At 41.0% G+C, this 25715-nt stretch overlaps 1 protein-coding gene across 3 annotated transcripts in view; it reads left to right on the top strand.

The window, feature by feature from the left end:
- LOC108423893 (coiled-coil domain-containing protein 148) overlaps positions 1-25715 on the top strand; it is a 115147-nt gene that overhangs the window by 8880 nt on the left and 80552 nt on the right. For 2 of the 3 annotated variants that reach the window (XM_017691515.2, XM_037539020.1), the window contains exons 5-7: positions 11141-11244; positions 16182-16276; positions 20988-21133. In XM_017691515.2, coding sequence (XP_017547004.1) covers positions 11141-11244; positions 16182-16276; positions 20988-21133 — 345 coding nt within the window. The remainder of the gene's footprint in view (positions 1-11140; positions 11245-16181; positions 16277-20987; positions 21134-25715) is intronic. The other variant, XM_037539019.1, reaches the window with a different exon arrangement.

A 25715-nucleotide genomic window follows, 5' to 3' on the forward strand; every position in this document is an offset into this window, starting at 1 on the left:
ACACACAGTCCTCTGTGTTCTCAGACAAAAGTATTGCTACAAACCTTGTGGTCAGCACTTTCTGATGACTAATAAAAAGAAAAGTCTCAGTTTTTAACTCAGCATTAACATATGGCGGAATATACTGAAACACAATGCCACTGATATATATAAGGAGCCACTACGTTACACCTGACAAGCCTGTGAACTCAGCAGACTCATGATGAATTGAAGAAATGCTTGTGAAAAATTCACACAAAACTAAGATATAGAATAACTGAAGGGAAGACAGCCATGCCTGAAGCTGCTCCTCCACATTAAGATCCTATACATTTCCCATCTCTACCTTCTGGGATCCAACCCTCTAGCTCAAAGCAGAAGTCTACTTAAACTCCAGCCCAGGTTCTCAGAGTTCTCTCCCTCCTACAGTCCCACAAATAATTTCTTCTCACACTACCACTATGTGATGAAGGCACGATCCGAACTCATAAACCTGACATGGAAATGCATTCTGCTATCACAAGATAATAAACTCGTTTCAATCCAGAAAATTACAGTTACCTGGCCTCTCTGGACTTCCATTTACAAACTAATTTTGCAAAATTACTCAATAGTTTAAATGTAAATAAAAAAAATTCAGAGTGGTTTGGTGTGAAATGCACCTTTATCGATAAATTTATTGAGTCAAAATTGTTCATAATTTCTAGTACTAGGAACCAGATGTTTGAAGCATTCAGTGGCTCTAAAAGCTACAGTACTGTGTGAAAGTTTTAGGCAGCTAAACAATTTACCTCAGGATTGAGTTTATCACAGTATACATTAGAATAAAGTCATATTCACAATTCAAATAAACATAAAGACAATAAAAAGTAACAAGAGTTTATTGGGTCCATATTTTTCCTTGACACTTTCACAGCCACCACAGAGACTTGTTAATATCATCAATTACATCATGAGCACAATTTACTGAAGCACTGATGGTCAAAGCAGGAGCTGCTCTTTAACTACATATAATACTGGGCTTCCATTGAAAATGATTAAACCATTGAACATTTAAACAAACACACAGACGTCCATAAAATCACTATTTATTATTTATATGTGTGTGTGTGTGTGTGTATATATATATATATATATATATACACACACATATATATATATATATATATATATATATATATAAAAATCGTTATTAATTCATATTGTATAAATTTAGTTTATTCAAATTTTAACACTGCTCAGCAAATAAACACAAACTACACAAATAAATAGATTTTGAAAATGTGTCTTGGGTGCTTAAAACTTCCGCATAGTCCTGTATATATTACAGAAAATGGTTCTGAATGCATTGTTTGATACCCGAGACACTGTTGTGTAATAGTTTTGTTATGAAGTTTTGGTCTAAAAAGTTCTTTAAATATAAACTATTACTCCAGGGTTACTTCTGTCTTTCCTGTCAAAACCTCATTCTCAACTGAGATCAATGCATGCAAGCTAATGTGCTTTTGTAGTTACTAGCCTGCAGCTACAGCCATTCAACATGGCTAACGCTGATGTTGTATCCGATGTTCCCATTGACAAACCAGGTTATCGGGCACACGCATTCACTGAACAGGTAACAGCGCCACACGACACTGGAACTACAGAAAGCGAATATGTTCAAGAAAGGTTTGTATGACTGCTGCATTCACCCAGTCGGTGACAAACAGCACAAAAAGTATTTATCAGTAGAACTGTTCACTGGTTACTCAAATTGAAAAATACTATTTATCATGGAATCTCATTTATGTTGTGTTATCTTGGGTGAATTTATATTGGGGATTGGATGAAAACACGTGGGCATTCAATCTTTTTTTGAAACTTTTCTCTTTCCGTAGTTCCAGTGTTGCTTGGCCTTTTTCTCTGTTTAGTGAATGTTTGACCTGATTTGTCAATGGGAGCGTGAATTTGAGGTGGAATTGAATCAGAGACAATACCAATACCGAAGCAGAAAAACTCAGGGTGAATGGAAAAATCAACAACAAACTACTTGTTACTCAGCTCACCAGTTTATGGGGTAGGACAGCGAGGTGCGCCCGTGATCTGTTGCAGCTTCTCTGATGAATAACGTTGCTCACATAAGCTTTCACTTTTTCTGACCGCCTGCAACGCAATGCTGACAACCCAAATAACACAAATCGTGTGCAGGGTGGAGAGGTACCTGTAGGGTGTTGGAAAAAATAGAATAATTTTTTTGTTTTTTTAACTATTTTACCATTATTAGCGTGACATATAAAAACTTCTAAGACACATGTAAACTGACTGGTCATTTTGTATAGCAAATGAAATGATGATATTTGTAGTGTAGACATACAGACGTCTGGTTCCTAGTACTACAATGGTGAACAATTTTGCATTTCACCCCAAACCAATCTGAACAATTTTGTTTACATTTAAACTAGTGAGTGATTAAGTAATTTAGCAATATTTTTGGAATTCCACTTAATTTTATTGTCTCTGTCCAACTAAAACCATATATCTCCATTTTTCTAAATCATTTCAACATATCAGCTGTCCTTTACGTTGTGTAAAAAATTCATGATGAATGGGCCAAAAGAAATGCTCTAAAATCACTTGAAACAAAATCTCTTCACATTGACTTACATTGAAATGTAAGACTGGTTTTGCCCTCTCCTGTGAAGTTCATATTTTGGAGATACTGGTTTTTCACTGAACAGTGACAATATACTAAAAGCTAAAATGTGATGCAATGCATATGAATCCAGTTTGTGTGATGAAAAAGAATTAGCTACAAGAGCAAGAAATTAAACTCTGTTGCTGTCAGATAGATAAACCTCCGTTCTCCTCTTCACTGTTCATTGCTTTTGCACTCATCCCTTACGCACAAGCCAACCCATTTAAAAAGCTCTGCCTCTGGGTGTCACTGACTAAGCAGTCTTTTATAGAAAGAGGATGTACTTAACAGCAAAGGGCATTAGCTATATTTATATTAACTATGAAAAACGTCTTTACAAATGCACTTATCAATGTATATTAAACTGTATTATCAACAGAATTCTGTGTGGTTGGTTAAATATTTGCATGGGCCAAACACACACTGATTATAATGCAGCCTGTTAGGTACAGCTGTAGAGTAGGTAGCCACTGAGTCTACAGTGGAGTCCAAACTTTTTCATGTAAAAATCAATTATCAGGAGAGCAATTTGAATGAAAAGTAGGATGTTTTAACCTGAATTTCACAATTTTCGTGGGATTTGGTTTGTCCACCTTTTGCTCTAATGCTAGCGTGCTCTCACGTTGGCACAAACTCCACAAGTTTGTGTGAAAGACTCTGATGAGTAGCTCAAAGCCACCTGAGAGTCGTCTGAACATGAGCTTCAATAGGAAGGATAATCTGTCCTTTATGTGCAAAAGCATTAAAATGTTGTATTTCAAATAGTGACCTAAAAATAGTTCACAATCTTGAATGTTTCTTCTTCATTTTACTTGTAACCTTTCTATGTTTTATTGTTTATTTCAAAATCACTAACACTTTACTTCCAGCTTTGAATGATAAAAAAAACAACAAAAAAACTTTTTTTCAGTGTGGTCTCAGACTTTTGCCCTAAACTTTGACTAAAATTTAGTTTATTTTAGCCTCAAGACTAAAATTAAGGCTAAGGCCCAATCCCATTTCACCCCTTGCCCCTGCCACATAGCCCTTACCCCTGTTTTTTAGAGGCTCCAAACAAACAAATGTGAATATTTTCTCTGTTAAAGAAATTACGATAACCATTTATAAATCTTATAAATGCCTGAAGCTCCAGAATGTAACTGCTGCTCTGATTAAGGTGGAATGGGAAAGTTCGAACAAGAGACTGTAAGTAATGACTTCATTACTATAATGAAGTAATGTTCTTTATTTTAGGCTTGTTCCATTTCATAGGGGAAGATTTCAACCTCTACCCATGTAACTCAGTTCCAAAGGGCAAAATGACATTCAAAAAGAAGGTTTAGGGGTAAAAATAGGAAATGGGATTGGGACAAAATCAGAACAGGTGGCAAAGTAACCTCTCATATTCCCTTCCTACCGCTTACTATTCAACAAAAGCACAGAAGGCATTGCAAATAAATCTTATAACAGTAAGGTAAGGACGTCTGGCCCTGCTGGTATGTTCTGTCCATTTAATGGGTTGACAGTGGTATCTTGTGAATGGCCCTACTTGGAAAAACAGCAGCGTGATTCTACGTCACAATTTATCTGTAACGTTGGGGAGTGATGATGAGGCGGACGCATGTCCTGAGATAAGCAAGATTTACTAACGGCAAATCCAGAGTCAGGGTCAAAACAGTCCAGGGTCACAGAGCCAACACAGATTGAATGGGGAACAGACATGACAAAAGAAACACAGGATAAACAAACAACGGAGGCCGGTAGAAACAAATAACAAACATAGACCAAACAGCACGAGAATACAATACAAAGACCAGCAAACTCACAGGGGAAAACACAGGGCTTAAGTGCAACAGGGATAACGAGGGTTAACAAGACACCGTTAGAAAACACAGTGTCACAATTGGCACCTCCCAGTCCTGTCCATGTGCTCCTGTTGTTTCAGCATTCCATGTGCGTCTGTTTACATGTCCATGTGCTTCTTTGTTTGTGTTCCTTCCTTGTCCGGCCCCCTTGTTTTCTGACTTTGCCCCTGATTGTTCCCAACTGTTTTCCACCTGTGTCCTGTTATCCCTCGTTATCCCTGTTTGTATTTAAGCCCTGTGTTTTCCTAAGTTTCTTGTTGGTCTTTTGTTTGATATGTTTGCTGGATGTTTTGTTTGTTTGTTTGAGATGTTTGGATATATGTTTGATTTGTTTGATGTATGTGCTGTTTGTATTGTGTGAAGTCTTTGTCTTATTTGAGGTTCTGTGTTCATTATTGTCGTGTCTGTCCCGCGATCTCTCGTGTTGGCTGTATGAACCTGGGCTGTTCTGACTACGACCCTGGATTTGCCCAAAATAAATCTGCTTCACTCAGCACATGCGTCCGGATCATCGCTTCACATTACACACAGGTGGTTTCAATCAGGGGCAGGGTCTGAAAACAAGGTGGCAGGACAGGGAAGAAACAAAACAAAAACAAGACTGGGAGGTAAACACAAGCACATGGACAGGACTGGGACAGGCCATTCGTGACATTATTATTTATATTAACACTTATTCATTTTATTACTACACACTGAATTTCCAGATGTTTGTAAACATCTGCTCGGACCATGTTTCTTCTGAAATCAAGGGTATTAATAGGGAGTTTATCCCCCTTTCCTGCAGTAACAGCCTCTACTCTTCTTGAAAGATTTTACATTAGAGGTTGGAACATTGCTGTGAGGATTTTGATTGCATTCAGCCACAAAAGTATTAGTATGGTCAGGTACTGATGTTGGATGACTAATTCTAGATCACAAACACCACTCCAACCCATCCCAAAGATGTTGCATGGAGAGGTATGTGTGACCCAGAACTATGGATGGATGGAGCTCAGTCAGAAATCAGAAAAAGTGGTGTTGTGGCATCTATTGAATGGTGTGAAGAAACAAAGCCTGTATAATTTGGGCTTTTTCCTTCAAATGAAATGACCACACAGATGTGATTTGATGGAATTCACTGCCTTCTTCCTTTGCACATGGTTACTGCGCAGCTAATCAGTATTCGTCTCTCTCAGTGTTTTGTCACTATCAAAGTCAATGTCAAAGTCAAACTTCATTTAAGTACATCAAAGATATAAAAGTCATAACAGACAGACAAGGGAAGTGTCTGTTCACTGTGAATCCCATGATGACTGTTTGTGGAAAAGCAAGAAGCCCAAGACATTTGGGAAAACAGCGCTGAGATTGTAACTTAGTCATGTGACTCTGTAAACGCATGGCTGGACGGTGCTGTATGTCTCTCAGTAGTGTGAAAAGAGACCTCCCTGTTGATTCCATGAGAATTCTGGCTTATTCTCAGGTGATGGCAGTGCATAGACACTAAACAACACAACTGTGGACTAGTTATACTAAATGAAGGCAAGCAGATGACTTATTGACTATTTTGGACAACAGACGTGTCATTTGCAGTACAAATTATGTTAAAATTAAACTACATACTTAAAATGATGGCTTCTGAAGAGTTCTTTAGTAAAGAAAATGGTTCTATATAAATCCATGAAGACTCAAAGAACCCTTTAATTATGCAAGGGTTCTTTGAGTGTTCGGTTCCATATATATCCATTTTCTTTACTAAAGAACCCTTGAAGAACCAACTTTTTTAGTTCTGGAATTGTAATTCTACTATAATACTTAGCTACTCATTGTTCCCTATATTATGCCTTACATTAAGTTACATGTGGATGCCACTGCTATGACTTAACCCACTTCACTTCACATTATGTTCAAATATAAGCAATTCTGAGACATTTCAGGCTACATTTGTTACTGTTTTGGAGATACTATGGGTGCTAATATTGAGTAATGGTGTCATTTCTGAATTGTACTGTTGCCTGGAAATTGAGGCGAGGGCTCTCCATGATGGTGCTTGACCACTAATTGAGTGAAGATGTGGAAAGTTTTGAATACATTAGAGAATCTGGTGCTGCTGATGGGGGGAAAAAATCCAACCGCAAGCCTTCCAATGGTGAACATAATGGGGACAAAAATACAAAATGATGTTTATGTCTTGTATATTGTGTGTAAGTAATTTCTATTCTTGCGTATACAGTTGGAGCCTGAGGACTACAGGCTCTAAATGCACATGAAATCCAGTGCCATCAGTGTGCTAAAGTGTGTTTAAATAAAGGGGGTCAGTATACATAGCTAATGTAAATGAAGCGTGGTGGACTTGTTAGCCATCAGCGCAGGCCTGCCTCATTGTCCCCATTCTCGTTCTCCCACAGGCTGCTCCCACGTGCTGTAATTGGGAGCCTGCTGAACGGAGATATGTACAATTATCTGACTCAGTGACCTCAGCAAACTCCCTCCGTTAGCACACGAGGATGTGTGGCAAGCAGCCTCCGCACACGGCAGAAACAACAACACGCACACGCCTCTGTGTTCTATCCTGTTCTGCGTGTAAATTACAACCACAGGTTAATTAGAGATTTCGGATTAGAGACTCTGTGTTTGACTTATTTACTTGAATGGAGAGACATTGCACATGTTTGTGTGTGTCTTGTGTATGTCTAAGTGATATTTTTTAGGGTCACACTTTATTTGACACATCGCCTACACAGGGACCGCATAATACATCCGTGAATATTGAATTACTTACTTTTAAAACACTTTGTGTTTGTGAACAGTTTATGCCAGCTACTGGGAGATGACATAAGATGTTTTATGAAGTAAATTTCATTTCACTGACATAAGGGGACGTAAACTAGAGTGACATTTTTTTTCCATTTATAATGAAGCATCATTACCAAGTAATGGAACTTACCATGCAGAGCCCTTTCCACCTCAGTTTAAATACAATAGTACAGCAATGTTTTTAAACTGTACAATCGTTTTTTAATCACATTATTTCAATGAAAAATTTCTATATATTTATCAAAATAACATAAGAGGTGTAATAATTTATTGTGCTTTAACCTTCGATACTTAATTACATTCAAAAGCATTTAGAGGAGAATTCGTGCAATTTTTCAAAATATAAATATGCATAACTAAATAGTCAATATGTGAATAAGGTCATTCAGAGCGGTTTGGTGTGAAATACCCTAATTTAGAGAGACTGACTGTGTCGGAATTGTTCATAATGATAGTGATAGGAACCAGTCAAAACACTGAATTCATCAAAATGAAAAAAAGATATACATCTATGTATCTAAGTGAAAGACATATGTGAAAAGGTAATACTTCATCTCCAGTTTTGTTAATAATTTGAAAGTGTCTGTTGTCTGTTACATTATGTGTAAATTTCATGAAGAAGGAGCCAATAAAATGTCTCAAAATTACTCAAAAACATAGGGGAGGATTGCCTTTTCATATATCTTCATTTTAGATAAATTCAATGTTTTGTTGAAACATTAATTCCTGCTGTTCTAAAGCTAATAACAAAGATGAAGTCCACAGTGTTGAACCAGCGCTGCACACACAGGCACACACACACACACACAGACACACACACACACACACAGACACACACACACACACACACAGACACAGACACACACACACACACACACACACACACACACACACTGATGTGCTTCATTGTCAGTCACACACTAAAACCCTGACAGGCTCTCACGCACAGTTCTTTGGGGAGAAATCTGAGAGGAAGAAAAGAAAAAACCCAGAAACCAAACTCTGAAATTCTCTCTGAAAGAGCTGAGCCCTGTTCCTCTCTAATCTCCTTGTACTTGTCTGTGTAAAGCATTACAGTAACAGTGTTTTATTTCTTTCATTGCCTCCTACTTTGATAAAATCGTATCTCACATTTTGTGACTGTGTCACCCACCACCGTGCTGGCAGTGGCAGTGCTGAGGCGTTGTGGACATGATGTCATGAACTTTTGTGTACGGCCGAACCCTTTATCAGATCGGAGAACATCTGCAAGCTGCAGTGATGTCATCGCACAGAGTTCCCTGTGTGTGTGTGTGTGTGTGTGTGTGTGTGTGTGTGTGTGTGTGTGTGTGTGGGTGTGTGGGTGTGTGGGTGTGTAGGGTGAGACTGGTTGTTTCTGATTAAAGCAGTATTCCTCATATCCTGGCCTGGAGGGCAACAGCACTGCATAGTATATCATTGATTTGACTCATTAGTTAATACAATCTTCATTAAAGTGACGATTCAGAGAAATGTTTAGTTTGAGTGATACTCCTGTGTTCAAATGTAGTTGAACAACCAAGACATGTTTGGTGTTTGAAGCTTGCTTCTTTGGTTTTCACTGTAGTTAGAAAGCTAATGTAGTTAACATGTAATAGAAGCTTATGTACACCAGTTTGCATTGTGCAAATTGAATGTCTAAATCATTATACACTGTATAATGACAATATGACATACATATGGCATACATATGACATACATGCACTTAAAATTCAGAAATTTAAATGTGAAAATATATTTATATATAAAAATAATTGCCAAATTAGCACAGCACATGAAATAAGATTCTTGCTGAGGTTTTCTTTTTAACCTGGAATCCCTTTGCTAGAAAAAGAAGAATTGTTCATTCAAAGTATTTATTTTGGTTGGATAAAACTAGTTAATTTACTTGTTACCACATGAAGCAATTTTTTAAGTAGATCTGAAGAGACATTTTTACAGTTATATATGCCTTTGAACTGCATGTAATGGGGTCTTTTGTTAAATTTTCAGCATTTAAATAATTGTTTACTGGCTTACTTGTCTCTGTCTAGTTATGTTTGCACATGTGCTGATGGGGGGGGGGGCAGATTAAAGGTATATACACTGCTAAAAAAGATAAAATTAAAACATCTTAAGTCTAGTGAATATATATTTCTTATTATGTGGTTGCTTTAAGAATATTACAAAATTTTTCAACATGTCTTTTTGCATAGACAGAATATTTTGCTTGTTATAAGACAAAACACAGATCCAATCCTCTAATGAAATACACAGAATTATCTGCCAACAGAATAGACATTTTGACTAGTAAAAAGTTTACAAAAATCAACACAAACTGAGGTGAGTGCATGATGATTTCGGTATGCAGTTTGTACACTGCTAACTGGCAGAGACACCAAACCTGTCTTGGCTAATTGACTCCATTTGGGGGAAGGACAAAATTGTGTTGTATTTTTCTCCAAACTGTGGCTTTTTTAAATAAAAAGAATAGATTGTGTCAGAATAGAGGAATAAACACTTGCTCTGGACCTACAGGAGTAGCATTGAAGCTCACAGACTCATGGAGGAAGGTACACAGTGATATATAGCTGTGAAGCTGAATGTTCTTGAGTCTTTCTCAGATCTATTCTTTGGCCTGCAGTTCCACACTTTGGGCTCATACGTTAATAAGTCCTTCACCTTGTGCTGGAATCCAGACCTTGAGGCTTATTTTAAAGGTCATCTTAACAGGCTGTGAGTGCTCAGGCTAGACAGCTCTGTGAGTATGTGGACTGCAGATGTGGATATAGCAGGGCTGTTCTTCATGAACTGGTTTGGATAAAGTCATTTTCAGTACTACAATGATGCCTGGAGTTGCCACTTTCTGTGGAATTGAATGGATGGAGTCGGGATGTGCCAGTCAACACTTTTCTCAAAGCAATTTCACCTCAGCAGTTTCCCAAACCAGAGGCCATCTGCCATTTTTACCTGACATCTTTACAAACACATTAGCATATCAACCTCAGCCTATATATATATTATATGATGATGACATCCAGCTTTGGACCTGTGTCAGTAGTGGGGCATTCAGTCAGGGTGTCCTCAGAATCTCATAGGAAAAAGAGACTGTAGAAGGTTTGGGTCTGAGGAGGGGCTACATAATGGTTTAGCTATTTTGATTCTTGAGCTTTGGTGGATAGGTACCTCTCTGCTTAACCCCCCCCCCCCCCCCCCCACACACACACACACTTTGCTTCTGCAGAAAATCTTCCTCCAGAAAGTAATAATGCTAACAACAAATCATTTGATTGAATTTAGCAAAATGAAACAATCGCTCAACCACCAACTCTCATGTAACTGCATGTCACATAGGCTAATGATATTAGAAAGCTCAATATGCAGAGCAAACTGACAGCCCAGTTGAAAGTGCAGTGTATCTGGCTCTGGCTCTGAGACAAGATAATCACCTGGAAATCAATGCCATCCATGGACACTCACTGGCCACCTTATTAGTAAATCCCATCTTGCTGGTGCACAATTAGAGACTGTTGTTGCACATTTTGTGTTAGTCATCCCCTAGACCTTCGTCAGTGGTCAGTTTCTGACAACAGCACTGTTCTTGGCTGGATTATTTGGGTGGTGGACCACTCTCAACTTAGTATACACACTACCACGCCCATGTCAGTGTCATTACTGTGCTGAGAATGGACAACCATCCAAATAACACATGGCCTTGTTGTCAAAAAGTTACCACTGATGAATGGAGCGTGATTAATACATTTGCGTGACATTATAGTATGTAGTGGACCTATAAGGTAGGTGGAGTGGACTATGAATGGATAGTTAATTACTGTGTGCTTTGTTTCAGGTGAAGAAGACTCTGCGTGCAGCTCAGGAGAGGAAAGAGAGCAGCTTGCTGCGACAGCACAGACAGGTGTGGACTTCAGAGGCCTATAGACTTGACATAGCCAGGTATGACACCTGCTAATCACAGGCCACCTGACCTTACACACTCATCTTCACCAATGCATACATTTACATCTATCCATTTAGCAGATACTCTTATGCAGTGTGACTTACAAGATATGCAAACAGTGGATGCCACACTGACATAAAGGACACAGAGAATTTGCAAGAATTCATGAAACAAGACATATAACAGATTGCTTCATGTAATCTACTACATATATAATGCAAAATGCATTGTTTTACGCTGCACTATGTAAGTTTCGGAGATTTGGGGGCTTCACTTGTGGAAATGTGTGATTGCACACAACATGTAGAAGAACATTTTGTAACATGGTTGTGCTTCCAACTCAATCAAACTTGCTAAAGGACGTGTCTTCTGATGATGTAAGTGAATTATCTACCATTGTCAACATTTCTTGATTTTGCATTTGAGACCTAATCATCAAGCTGGATCTTCTTTTTGAGTGTGTGCATGTGACGTTTATACGTAAAGATGTATGATGTGGTCTGAAAAACTACCACAAAATCTGAGCCCATTCCTCTGGCTCTTAAATGAATAATTCAGGGTGACTTGGAGCCGAGCACACACACCATATTTTAGCATGTTTTTCCTCCTGGCTCACAGAGTTTCTTGGTTTTTTTGCACGCTTGCCACACACACTAGACGACAAGGCAAAGACAGAGTAAAACATATATAATGAATTTTGGCTATGAATAAGAAATCAAACTCCCAGATCTGCTCTGATCACATGACACAAACAAAGATAAACTTACTGAATCAGACATGTTTGTGCTTTTATGTGCTGTGAAAGTGCAAACTGGGGATTAATCTGGGGTTGAGAAGCGCTGTTTCAGTGAAAGCTGGAGAAATATTTCACTACAAACTGGCAGCTGAGCTGAAATTGTAAAGAGAGTGACGAGACTTCTGGATCCAAACATTATGAACATGATATCGGCTCTTATCTGTCTATCTTTTATACACAGCTCCTCTGTCTCTACGCTCTGCTGTTCAAGCTGCGTGCATGCACGTCTCTTGGCCTGTTTCTCCGCCCTTCTAGCTCTCCTATTGGCTGTTGTTTGAATCATTCAAACATCTATGACCTCTCACACTACAGGACTTGTGAACATTTTGGGTTGTAAATATCAAACATATTTGATAATATCGGCGGGACTTCAGAGCTCGAGCAGAGGGATAAAGATTCACTCGTTTCTCTGCTGACACTACCAGAAAATCTGCACCATTAGTGGCTGACTGTGTAGTTTAGGCCCAGCTTAATGCTACTATTTTCAATTTTAACAAAAAACTTACATATTGCAGCTTTAAAGAACACAAGAATGTATCAGTTTTGCAAAAAAATGTAGCCAATCAGCTTCAAGACATGTTTGAAGTCTTAAGTTTCCTTCTTTAGTTTTAGACCAGAGATACAAAGCTAATGTGGCTAAAGAGTCATGGAAGCAGTATTGGCCTCCATCTGAAAGCATGAACTTTATCCATCAGGGTCAGAAACCACACGACTTGTTCGCTACATTAGCTTCACAGTTCCAGTGTAAAGCTAAAGAAGTTTGCTAGGAGCAAAATAAATAAAGAATGGGTTATTTTACCCTTCGGGCCGATGGACAGCCTGTGGATGTTCACAGTGGTGGATACTGGGAGTTGTAGTTCACAGGTAGCTGCGAATTGCAGGAGGAGTAATTCACAGGAAGGTGACACTCTAAAGTTTCCTGTAAAAGGCCCCAGGCTCATCATCATGAGGCAGTCAGATACTTTATTCTGCTGCAGATCGGGAGCTGCGCTCTGGCCACTCAGGCAAAACGGGGCGAGATAGATGAGGCAAGGCAACTGATTGCATTTTTTTGGCCGGAGGAAAGGAAAAGCTGGGATGAGGCGGAGAGAAAGGGAAAGAGAGAAAAAATGTACATAGCAAAGCGAAGGTGGATAAGAGGAGGAGGTGGAGGGGAGGAGAGATAAAAACAGTGAAAGATGATAGGAGAGGAAAGTAGATTCAGGGAAGAGGAAGAAGATAAGAGATAAGGGCACACACTCTTGAAAGAGAAAGCTCCAGGTGAAGCCATTTTAAGGTTCTTCACCATGGTACATTAAGCTGTCAGGCGCAACCCTTTTATAGAGGTTCATGGAGTTTACATGACAGCCCTGGGGATATTTATGCTTTATTCTTTATGTTTTTGGTGTGGTTGTCATGTTGGCCAGGTACTTTGTGTTAAATTAATGTATGGACAGGTCTCAGTACATCGCCTGTCAAAAGTCTGGGAACACCTTGCTTCTTTGGAAGATTTCCAAGTATTGTTTTATTTTTACTCTTTTTTTTTACTTAACCCTTCAAGCGCTGGAGATTTTATTCAGTTTTTCATTTTAAAATATCAGTTGTTAATTTGCAAGTGACTTTTACACTTTCTTAAAGATTCAGAATTGTAATGCTTCATTCATTAAATAATTATTAAATATTATTTTTAGGTACAGGGCCAGTAGCAATGCGTTGTTCATTCTGTCGCCCATCCATTGCCCACCCCCTACCACCCCTGTCAGTGCTTTAGTCCAGTCGCAGTCTGTAAGAAGAGCTAGACTTTCATTTTTAATTCAAATAAAGATGCTAAAAACACAAATCATGCTTTTAAATGCAAGGAAAACCAAAAAGGAACAACAGCAGCAACATGGAAAGCAAATTCACCCAGTGTTTTGGAAGTGAAGGTGGGTTCTGAAGATGTACTAGTGCCTGTAATAGAAAGGAAGCATTATGCTGTAGTAACCGCAGTTGCCAAATAGAAATGATGTACCTACATTCATTGTAATTTTACAGTGTTTTGAAATTTACCCCTGTAAATAACTGTCCAACAGTCCCGTTTTTTGTGTTGAAACGTTCTCACGACTACGGAAATATAAATGTTTCACTTCAAACCGAAGCCAAAATAGACTTTCATCTTCCAGCCTGGATAAAGCACACATTAAAAACAGAATCTTTCCATTATTCCATTATTCTCATTATTTTATAGCTGGATAAATGAGTGTTTTTGAGGGGATTTTAGTGGGCTTAAAAAGAATGTTTCTGTCCTATAGTAGTCAACCACAGCACAACCACAGCTTTGAACAGCAAAGATGCAGAGGCATTTTAAAACTTTGCTCAGTTGTTTACAGTATATTAATTTGCAGTCATATGGTGACAGGTTCTGCAAAGGGAAATGAGACGAGACAAGAGGCAGATGCATAAAGTTTACAGGAAAGTAAAGAAAGGCCCAAAAGTTTTTTCCCACACCCCTTGGCCCACAAAAAGGCAGTGTTCAAAGCGTTAAAGGGGGTGTTACAGTAGGTAAAATAGTCAAATGTGCAGAGCAGGAAGACTAGAGCTTTCTGCTGCTGCATACTGCAGGATGGTGTTAATGAATTGGACGTCAGGGTTCGTGGGAGGATATGTGTGTGTGTGTGTGTGTGTGTGTGTGTGTGTGTGTGTCTGTGTGTCCACGCCGTTTGCTTGTTACTGAATCCCACATGTATGCACCCCATTAACCTTGCCTGACTCACACATGCTCATTACCCCAAAGCTATCACTGCCCTTCTCAAATCACATGCCGCTACAGACCTGCAGGGGGCTTTCTCTCTCTCTCTCTCTCTCTCTCTCTCTCTCTCTCTCTCTCTCTCTCTCTCTCTCTCTCTCTCTCTCTCTCTCTCTCTCTCTCCCCCTCTCTCATGTGCACTTTCTCTCATACACAATTATGTACACTAGCAGCTAAAAGTTTGGGTACACTTAACTTTTTAAAAGGTTTTCAGCACAAATGAGCATGTCTCCTTTGTCAGTTTGCAACTAGTTAACATATTAAAGACTAGGCAGGTTTAGTCAGAGGAAATACATATTTGTGACAATAATAAAGACAGGACTATTTTGTGAATAATGCCAAACCTTCTCATGTTATGCTCTTGTTATGATGTCAGCACCCATCAGCACTTAAACCTTTCATGTGTTTAAACTACGTTTGGGCCAAAGGAGTCTCATGTGCTTTTGACAGCACATTCAGTCGTGACTAAAGGGGGCCAGTCGTGGGCTGGAGGTTAAGGAACCAGCCCTGTGACCAGAAGGTTGCCAGTTCGATCTCCTTGGCTGACAGTCCATGACTGAAGTGCCCTTGAGCAAGGCACCTAACCCCTAATTACTCCCCGGGTGCCGTGGATAGGGCTGCCCACTGCTCCGGGCAAGTGTGCTCACTGCCCCCTAGTGTGTGTGTTCACTAGCGTGCATGTATGTTGGTGTTTCACTGCACGGATGGGTTAAATGCAGAGGTCTAATTTCACAGCGTGCAAGCACATTGACAAATGGTTGTAAATTCTACTCTATTCTATTCTTCTACATTGGAAAAGAAAAATGTCAAATCATTATTTAGGCAAAACCTGCTCTTCATACCAAGGTTTGTTATTAGTAAAGTTTATTTATGTTAACAGAATCCTTGCAGGGATTTTATCATAATTAAACCCTTAAATGGCCAGAGCCTGCAAAGTTTTATTACACTCATCTATAACATAAATATAACTCTTGCACTGTATCTCTATTTGCTTAATTGAGGTAGACATAAGAAATTAATATTGAATTATTTAATTCTTATGCCAGAACAAGGATTGGGAAAACTACTGTTGCCGTTCCCTTTGTTTTCAATGGTGAAATCTCTCAATATCAGTGTGTTTCCTCAAATGTAGCCCTTTTGTTGCAGCTCCTTTAAAGGCCCAGTCTGGAATCCCAGCATCTGGCAGGCTGGATTTTTCTACTGCACTTACAGAGGCTTTCAAGCATCAAGAACACTGCATGATCACAATCACTGCAACCACAATACGTATATTAACCACATGCTGTATTGGTGACTAAGCTGAGAGCCAGGCCTGGCCATCTGTGCTGCTGTGTGGGCAGTTCCTGATGTGATGCATGTTTGTCCCATTACAGAGAGAGAGCAGAGGCAGATATTAGGAGTTTTCTGAACAGAAGCAGGTTGGAGGTCCAGGAGAACGGAAATGTTCCGAGTGAGCTACTAGAGTATGGTAATAGAGATGTAATAGTGATTATAATAATGATGTTGGTTGAATTTATGATATTATGATGAATCAATGTAATTTAGTCCATGACTAGGCTTAAACCATATCAAGAAAACCAATTCTTAGTGCACATTTTTAAAATATCCATCCATCCATCCATCCATCCATCCATCCATCATCGTTGACCACTAGTCCAGATAGGGTCGCGGTAGCAGTTGGGAGAGCAGAGAATCCCAGATGACCCTGTCCCCCGCAACTTCCTCCAGCTCATTCCTGGGGACCCCAAGCCGCTCCCAGGCCAACTTGGAGACATAATCCCTCCAGCGGGTCCTAGGGCGACCCCGGGGTCTTGTCCCGGTAGGCCGTGCCTGGAAACCCCCACCGGGAGGCGTCCAGGGGGCATCTGGATCAGATGCCCGAACCACCTCAGCTGGCTCCTCTCAATGCGGAGGAGTAGCGGCTCTACTCTGAGCTCCTTCCGGATGACCGAGCTCCTCACTCTATCGCATAGCGTGTAGCCTGCCACCCGACGAAGAAAGCTAATTTCTGCCGCTTGTATTCGCGATCTCGTTCTTTCGGTTATTACCCACAGCTCATGACCATAGGTGAGGGTTGGGATGTAGATCGACTGGTAAACAGAGAGCTTCGCCTTTTGGCTCAACTCCCTCTTCACCACTACTACGGTGCATTACTGCTGCCGCCTGTCCCGGCCTACGGCCGATCTCACGAGCCCTCTTCCCGTCACTCGTACACAAGACCCCAAGATACTTAAACTCCTCCACCTGGGTCAGGTCCTTTCCCCTTACCTGGAGTGGGCATGCCATCCTTTTCCGGACCCAGACCATGGACTCAGACTCAGAGGTGCTGATCCGCATACCAACCGCTTCACACTCAGCTGCAAACCGCTCCAGCAAGCGCTGGAGGCATCCATGTGATTCCGCCAAAAGAACAACATCATCTGCAAATAGCAGAGACGCCACCCTCCGGCCTCCACACATAATGCCCTCCTGACCCAGGCTACGCCCTAAGACTCACCTATTCACCTATCCATGAATATCACGAACAAGAGTGGAGACAGAGCAAAACCCTGGCGGAGTCCAACGCTGACACTGAAAGAGTCTGACTTAATGCCGAGTATACGGACACAGCTCTCACTCCGGGAGTACAGAGATTGGATAGCCCGGAGTAGTAGCCCTGGCACCCTATACTCCCGGAGGACCTCCCACAAGATATCTTGAGGAACACGGTCATAAGCCTTCTCCAAGCCCACAAAACACATATAGACTGGGTTGGCAAACTCCCATGCCCCCTCAACAATCTGTGAGAGGGTGAAAAGCTGATGCATTGTTCCATGGCTGGGACGGAATCCACATTGTTCCTCCTCAAACTATCGGTCAGAGTCTCCTTTCCAGCACCTTTCCATAGACTTTCCCTTTTTAAAAATAGGGACCATCACCCCAGTCTGCCAGTCCAAGGGTACTGTTCCTGAGGTCCATGTAATATTGCAGAGGCGTGTTAGCCATGACAGCCCCACAATATCCAGAGCCTTAAGCATTTCTGGACAAATCTCATCCACCCCTTGTGCCTTGCCACTGAGGAGCTTACCAACTACCTCAGTGACCTCCACCAGGGAAATGGAACTTGACACCCCAGAAGCGCCTGGCCCTGACTCCCGTGAGGGAGGCACGTCTCTCGGATTAAGAAGTTCCTCAAAGTGCTTCTTCCACCGATGAAATTAGCCTCATTCGAAGTCAGAGTTTCTCCACCCTTGCCGAATACAGCTTGGGCGCACCCACCCCGACCCCTCCTGAGTTGCCAGACAGTTGTCCAGAACCTCTTTGAGGCCGAACGAAAGTCTTTTTCCAAGGCCTCACCAAACTCCTCCCATGCCCTGGATTTTGCTTCTGCCACCGTTGCAGCTACAACCTTTTTTGCCTGTCGGTACCTATCTGCTGAATCGGGAGTCCTTCGGGCCAACCAGTCCCTAAAGGCCTTTTTCTTCAGCTTGACGGCCTCCCTCACCACCGGTGTCCACCAGGAGGTTCTTGGGTTACCGCCCCGACAGGCACCCACAAGCTTTTGGCCACAGCTACACCTGGCAGCTTCCACAATGGAGGTTTTGAACAGGGTCCATTCAGACTCCATGTCCCCTACCTCCTCCGGGACGTGAGAAAAGCTCTCCCGGAGGTGGGAGTTGAAATCATTCCGAACAGGGGCCTCTGAAAGTCGTTCCCAGCACACCCTCACTATTCACTTGGGCCTACCAGATCTGACCATCAGTCTTCCCTGCCATCTGATCCAACTCACCACCAGATGGTGATCAGTTGACAGCTCAGCACCTCTCTTCACCCTAGTGTCCAGAACATATGGTCCCAAGTCAGATGAAACGACAACAAAGTCGATCATTGACCTTTGACCCAAGGAGCTCTGGTGCCACTTATGAACTTATGAACACTTATGAACATCCTTGTGTTCGAACTTGGTGTTCGTTATGGACAATCCATGCCTGGCACAGAAGTCCAATAACAATTCACCATTCGGCTTTAGATCAGGCAGGCCGTTCTTCCCAATCACGCCTCTCCAGGTCTCCCAGTCATTGCCAACGTGAACATTGAAGTCTCCCTTCCCAGAACCCCGCCCACTCGCTCCAAGAAGGCCGAATACTCTGACCTGTTGTTTAGTGCATACGCACAGACAACAGTCAAAGTTTTCCTCTTTGCGATTTTAATTCGCATTGAGGCAACCCTCTCGTCCACCGGGACAAACTCCAACTGCCTGGTCACCAGCCGGGGACTTGTGAGTATCCCCACACCCGCCCGGCGCCTCTCACCCTGTGCAACCCCTGAGTAGTGCAACCCCTATCCAGGAGTTTGGTTCCAGAGCCAACACTGTGGGTGGAGGTGAGCCCAACTATATCTAGTTGGTACCTCTCAACCTCCTGCACAAGTTCCGGCTCCTTTCCCCCCAGTGAGGTTACATTCCATGTACCAAGAGCTAGTTTCTGCTGCAGGGACCTAGGCCACCTAGGGCCTCCCCGCAATCTCCCACTGCCAATATGGCACTGCACCGCTCCCCCATGCTGGACCTTGCGGGTGGTGGGCCCACATGGCCTCCCCACGTTGCCTCTTCGGGCTGAGCCTGGCCGGATTACGTGGACTGCCCGGCCACCAGGCGCTCGCCGTGGAACACTACCCCCAGGCCTGGCTCCAGGGGTAGGTCCCGGTGACCCTCCCGGGCAGGGCACACAATTTTTTGTGCACGATATGCATGGAGATAAACTTTGGATCGTGTTAGTCTTTTATTTTATTTTTAAAATAAGGGATCATAAATGCATAAAACCAGATTAAGCTCACCAGTGTTTTAATGTAAACACTGTCTGCTGCTCCTGATTGTTTGATCAGTAATTTCACACAATTATTTCAATGCATTTCCCTGTTCTTGATAAAAGAACAGAAAGCCTGTTAGCTTGCACATTCATAATAGAAGCCAGTAGACAGTTGCTTCAGCTGGAGTATTGTTTTATTATTAAGACATATTACTCAATAACTGCTATGAATTATTCAGTAATTACTACAAATCTAATATGTAAATGAAGTAGTTATGAGAGCAAGGAACTGGAGTGTAGGCCCACATACAGGTTCTGCAATTTAAGGGGTTGAAAAAGTATGTAACACCATCTCATTTACAAACATTGTTCTACCAAGAACCATGCTTTTAAAGGTTCTTCATAAAACCAAAAGTGGTTATTCTATGGCATTGCTCCAAGGAAATATTTCTGCCACTTGTCTTCTACAGCTCAATTTTGGATTAGGGTGGTTCAGAATTTATGAATATTCAAATAGCCATGAAAGTTTCATAAACTTGTATAGGGCATCATAACACATGCATGAACATTGAATGACATATTTCTAAAGCAATACTTAAGTCTTTATGAACAACTTATGCCACAAGATACCATAAGTTGAAGTAAATGATGTTGTATTGATGTGAGGATTTTGAACTTTCACTCATATAGAGCTACAAAGAACTGATATAAACTTCTAAACTAGACCTTCCTTCTATGTTCTTTTACTTGGGAATTCTCTTCCACAATATTCTTCTAAAACTGATCAATTGTCCATCACTTTAGTTTAAGGTGCCTTACATCAGTGCAGCATCATTTACTTCATAGAACATCTTATGTCATTTTGTGGTTACTAGTATATGCTGGCATGCTGGCCATAAATACTCAAATAGTGCTTCATAAATATGCTATTCAGTGCTTATACATGTGTGATGTACCACATATGTAGGCAGCCTTTAAAAGCATCTTGCTGAATTTGTGATATGCAAGTTTTCTTTTAATGTTGTCGTAATGAAGAACCATGAGATGTCTGAACTCTGCTTACCAGAGGGCAGTGTGGAGCCTACGTCTTATGTTTTGATCAGAGTTTCTTATCTGTTAAGTCCAAAGAAGGAAGTATTGAATGACTACTGCAGGCAGCTAAAGGATATCATGCTGCGCCGGTAGATGATCTTTGGCAGAGAGTATGGAGATAGTACAAAGCACAGCTTTAACATGTAGGAAGCATTGCATAAATGTGCATAAAAATAAGAAACTCAAGCTCATGTTATACTCTAATTGTGTAGAGCTGATGGAATAAAAATTTCAATATCATTTAATGAATTTATCATTTCAAAATTGTCTGTTTAGCTTAAAGACTTCATGTGTGTGTAGAGCTGCATTTGGAGCAGGAGCGTGAGGCCTTTCAATTGGCCACAGTAGATCCAGTGTACCAACTGAGAGAGGACCTTCTCTACAGAATGACATCAGGACCCCTAGCAGGCAATCAGGATGCAGAGTGGGAGCAAGTCCTCCAGCAGGTCAGTCAGTGCACAAGCAGACGGCCATAATTTATGTGCATATACACTGTGTTCACAGTATCAGTGAACACTGCTGGTTTCCCTCATACACTCACTACAAACAGACTATGACACAACGTACATACACATTCTTCAAGGACAATGGTTCTGTATAGAACTATGAACACTCAAAGAACCATTTGCATGCTTAAAGCACCAAAATGGTTCTACATCTATATAGCACCAAAATTGCTTCCGTTATTGTTACAATGTCAAGCTTTTAACAGTAGAAGAACCCTTTTGAGGCAATAAAGAACCATTTACAAAAACGTTCTATATAGAACCATATACAACACTTTCTTCACCAATCTATAGAAAAATATCACCCTGCAAAGAAACATTTAATCATGCAAACTGTGCGTTGAGCGTCCATGGCTCTATATATAGAACTACTGCCTTTTCACAAGAACCCTTGAAGGACCATCTTTTTTAAGAGTGTACATGGACCATGCCATTATATTTCTCTCTCTCTCTCTCTCTCTCTCTCTCTCTCTCTCTCTCCCTCTCTCTCTCTCTCTCTTAGAAGTAGCATTTAAATGGGGCAATATTCACATTCCAATATGCCATTATGCATTATATATCCATAAGTGTCCAGACACCACTTCTAATTACTGAATAAATTAATTAGGCTGCACTCATTGCTGACACAGGTCAACTGTGCACACAATGTATATAGTTCCCATAGAGAAGCATTAATAAATAGAATGGGACATTTTGAAGCAGCAGCACATGAGCTTAAGGTCACTATGTCCAATGGCAAATGTCAGCTAGAGGAGTACTGGGCTGTGGAGCAGAGGAACTGTGTTCTCTGAAGTGATACATTTCCATTCAGTACGTTGGGTATTTCTTTCCCTTTCTCTCTGTTTCTCTCTCTCTCTCTCTCTCTCTCTCTTTCTCTTTCTCCCTCCCTCTCTCTCTCCCCCTCTCTCTCTCTCTCTCATGCTCTCTCTCATCCTTCACTCTCTTTTATCTTCTTTCTCCTCTGTCATACTCCCTTCTCTTTCTTTCTCTCTCCTGCTCCGTTTTTTCCCTCCCTATCATTATCTCCTTCTCTTTCTACTTCTCTTTAGTTTTTCATCCATTCTCTCTATCCTCTCTCACACTGTCTCTCCCCCTCTTTCTCTCTTGCTGTCTCTCTCCTTCTATTTTTCTCTCTCTTAGCTCTCGCTCTCACATCCTTAACTCCCTTTTCCCTCTTTTTGATCATCTCTCTCTCCTCTATCATACTCTTTCTTTCTCATTCTTTTTCTCCTTCTCTTTACTTTTTCATTCTTTCTCCTTCTTCTCTTTCACAGTCTCCCCCTTTCTTCTCTTGCTCTCTCTTGGTCTCCTGCTTTTCTGTTTATTTACTTCTCTCTCTCTCTTTCTCATTCTCTCTCTATGTGTCACAGTCCTTAGGGCTCTGTTTGCTTTATAAAAACAGACTTATGTTTGTGTACTGTCTCATTCAGGCTGATGTGACCAGTATAGACACGATGGAGCAGAACTTTTCCCAGGCAGAATAATCCCCAAACACTTGTCCCCATAGCCAAATCAGACATATACACCCCCACACAGACACACACATACACATACTCACACACGTGCATACAGACATAGACAGAGAGAGAGAGAGAGAGCATATGATAGATGTGCACTGAAAATGGCGCTTTAATGCATGTTTAGTGTCACTCCATTGTACATGAATAAAATGTGTTACATTCACACAATTCTTGCTAGAATAAGACAGTTGTAAAATTATGTTGATAAGTCTTATGCATTCACTCACACGTATGAATCATGTTAATTCAAAGCAAAATTGTTTTCAGTGTGTGCTGTGAGTACACTGATGGAAAAAGTTAGTCTATTGTCTGATAAAATTGACAAAATATTGTCACATGGCTAAAAACCACATTTATACAGAAATGTGAATTGGACTGCAGGCAGTATTCCACAGTATTGGTTATATAAATCCAAACAATATTCCACATAAGTAGTTATATGAATCCAAACAAAATTCCACATAAGTGGTTATATGAATCCAGTCAACATTTCACATAAGTGGGTATATGAATCCAGTCAATATTCCACAGAAGTGACTACATGAATCCAGTCAATATTCCACAGAAGTGGTTATATCAAGCCAGGCATTATTCCGCAGAAGCGCCTATGTGTATCCACACAATATTCCACAGAAGTGGCTACGTGAATCCAGTCAGTATTTCCCAGAAGTGGTTAAATGAATCCAGGGAATATTCTACAGAACCGGCTATGTGAATCCACACAGATTTCCGCAGAAGTGGCTACATTAATCCAGTCAGTGTTTCCCAGAAGTGGTTATATAAATCCAGGCAATATTTCACAGAAGTGGCTACGTGAATCCAGTCAATAGTGGCTACGTGAATCCATGCAATGTTCTACAGAAGCGACTATGTGAATCAAGGCAATATTCCACAGAAGGGGCTACATGAATCCAGTCAATATTCCACATAAGTGGCTATATGAATCCAGATAATATTCCACAGAAGTGGTTAAATTAATTCAGGCAATATTCCACAGAAGCAGCTATGTGAATCCACACAATATTCCACAGAAGTGGCTATGTGAATCCAGGCAATATTCCACATAAGTGGCTGCATGAATCCAAGCAATATTCCACAGTAGTATCTACATGAATCTTGTTAATATTCCACATAAGTTGCTACATGAATCCAGACAATATTCCACAGAAGCAGTTATATGAATCCAGGTAATATTCCACAGAAATGGTTACATGAATCCAGTCAATATTCTACAGAAGTGCCTACTTGAATCCAGGCAGTATTGCCTGGTGTAACGGGGAGCGAGGTAGCGGACGCATGTGCGGAGGTAAGCGACTTTTATTGAGGGCAAATCCAGGGTCATGGTCAGAACAGTCCAGGGTCATAAAGCCAATACGGAGAAATCGTGGGACACACATGACAAAACCAGAATACAACCAACAACACAGAGAAACAAAGCAAATATCAAACATAGACCAATACAAAGACCAGCAAAGACCAAGTACAAACACAGGGCTTAAATACAACAGGGATAACGAGGGACAGGTGAAAAACAGGTGGAGACAATCAGGGGAGAAGTAACCAAACAAGGGACAGGACTAGAACACCAAAACAAATGCACATGGAATAAACCAAAACAAACACGTACAGGACTGGGAGGGGCCAATCGTGACACCTGGAATTCCAGGCTATGCTAATTTCAACATTAGCAACCAAAATATCAGCTTTTATAGACAATATAAAGGCATTTTCGGTGTGAAGAGTATACAGATGTGCCCACAATGACTGTTGTTCACTCTCAGAAAAAAGATACTAAACTGTCACTGGGGTGGAATCCCTCGCATCACTTTGGTGGTACCATTCAGTACCTTTTTGTAAGGAACATAATTTGTGTCTTGGCTCCAGGCTTTGTGTTTTATATTTCTGTTTTAAAACGTTAGGCTTTGAAAAGGTGCAGATATGCATGTTACTCCTGGGAAAGTGAATGCATGTACCTTATTCAATGTACACTATTGGGCTTTGAGACCATTGTTGTGCCTTTGAAGGTACATTTACATTGATTGTAGCTGGAGGGACTCAAAAGTACCTCCACAGTGTGTTTTTTCTGACAATGTGGAGACATCTGGTCCCCACAAAGAGCTAAATTCATGTGCACGCATACACATGTATTGCAGACTGTATCAGTGATTCTGTAACAGAACTAGAGAAAAATGGCAAGTTCAGTCTTTTCCAACAAAAGGGGTTTTGTGTGAATCTACTAGTTTTGTCCTGAATGTGAGTAATTACATTGATTTCTAAGACTCGCTGTCACCAACACACAGTGGAGTGGAGAGGGTGAGCTGTAGGGAGCTAGAAAAAGCTCACACCTCCCTCTGCAGTTTTCCATTGGAGAAAAATCACCCAGGATCGCATAAACTAACATTAGCATGCCTTATCACCTCATCGCTAACATTTTAATACACCTCTTCTCACATCACATAACTTTTGCTCTGAATGTAATGATATTATACTTTTTGGCCTGGATGTGATTATGAAATTCCTCACCTGGACCACAAACACAGTGAGTGTGGTGTAATAATACTGATGGAAATGGGAGCAGAGTTCAAATACTGTATGTTAATGGATTTGGTGCTAGACTGATGCTGTCAGAGAGGGCAGGCGCTCAGAGACGAGAGAGATGAGTCATCTAATCAGCTCACACTCTCTCTTTCTCTCAGCACCGTGTGGAAATGGAAGAGTCATCTTCTCTCTCACTTTCCCTCTTTCTATCTCTCTTTTCCCTCTCTGTCTTTCTCTTCTCCCCCTCCATCTTTCTCTCCCCATCTGTCTTTACATTCTATCTCTCCATCTTTCTCTTCCCTCTCTGTCTTTCTCTTCTCCCTCCTCATCTCTCTCTCCCCATCAGTGTTTCTCTTCTCTCCATCTTTCTCTTCCCACTCTGTCTTTCTCTTCTCCCTCTCCATCTTTCTCTCCCCATCTGTCTTTACATTCTCTCTCTCCATCTTTCTCTCCCCGTCTGTCTT

Source organism: Pygocentrus nattereri, chromosome 6, assembly GCF_015220715.1.
Source record: "Pygocentrus nattereri isolate fPygNat1 chromosome 6, fPygNat1.pri, whole genome shotgun sequence".
Classification (NCBI taxonomy): Eukaryota; Metazoa; Chordata; class Actinopteri; order Characiformes; family Serrasalmidae; genus Pygocentrus; species Pygocentrus nattereri.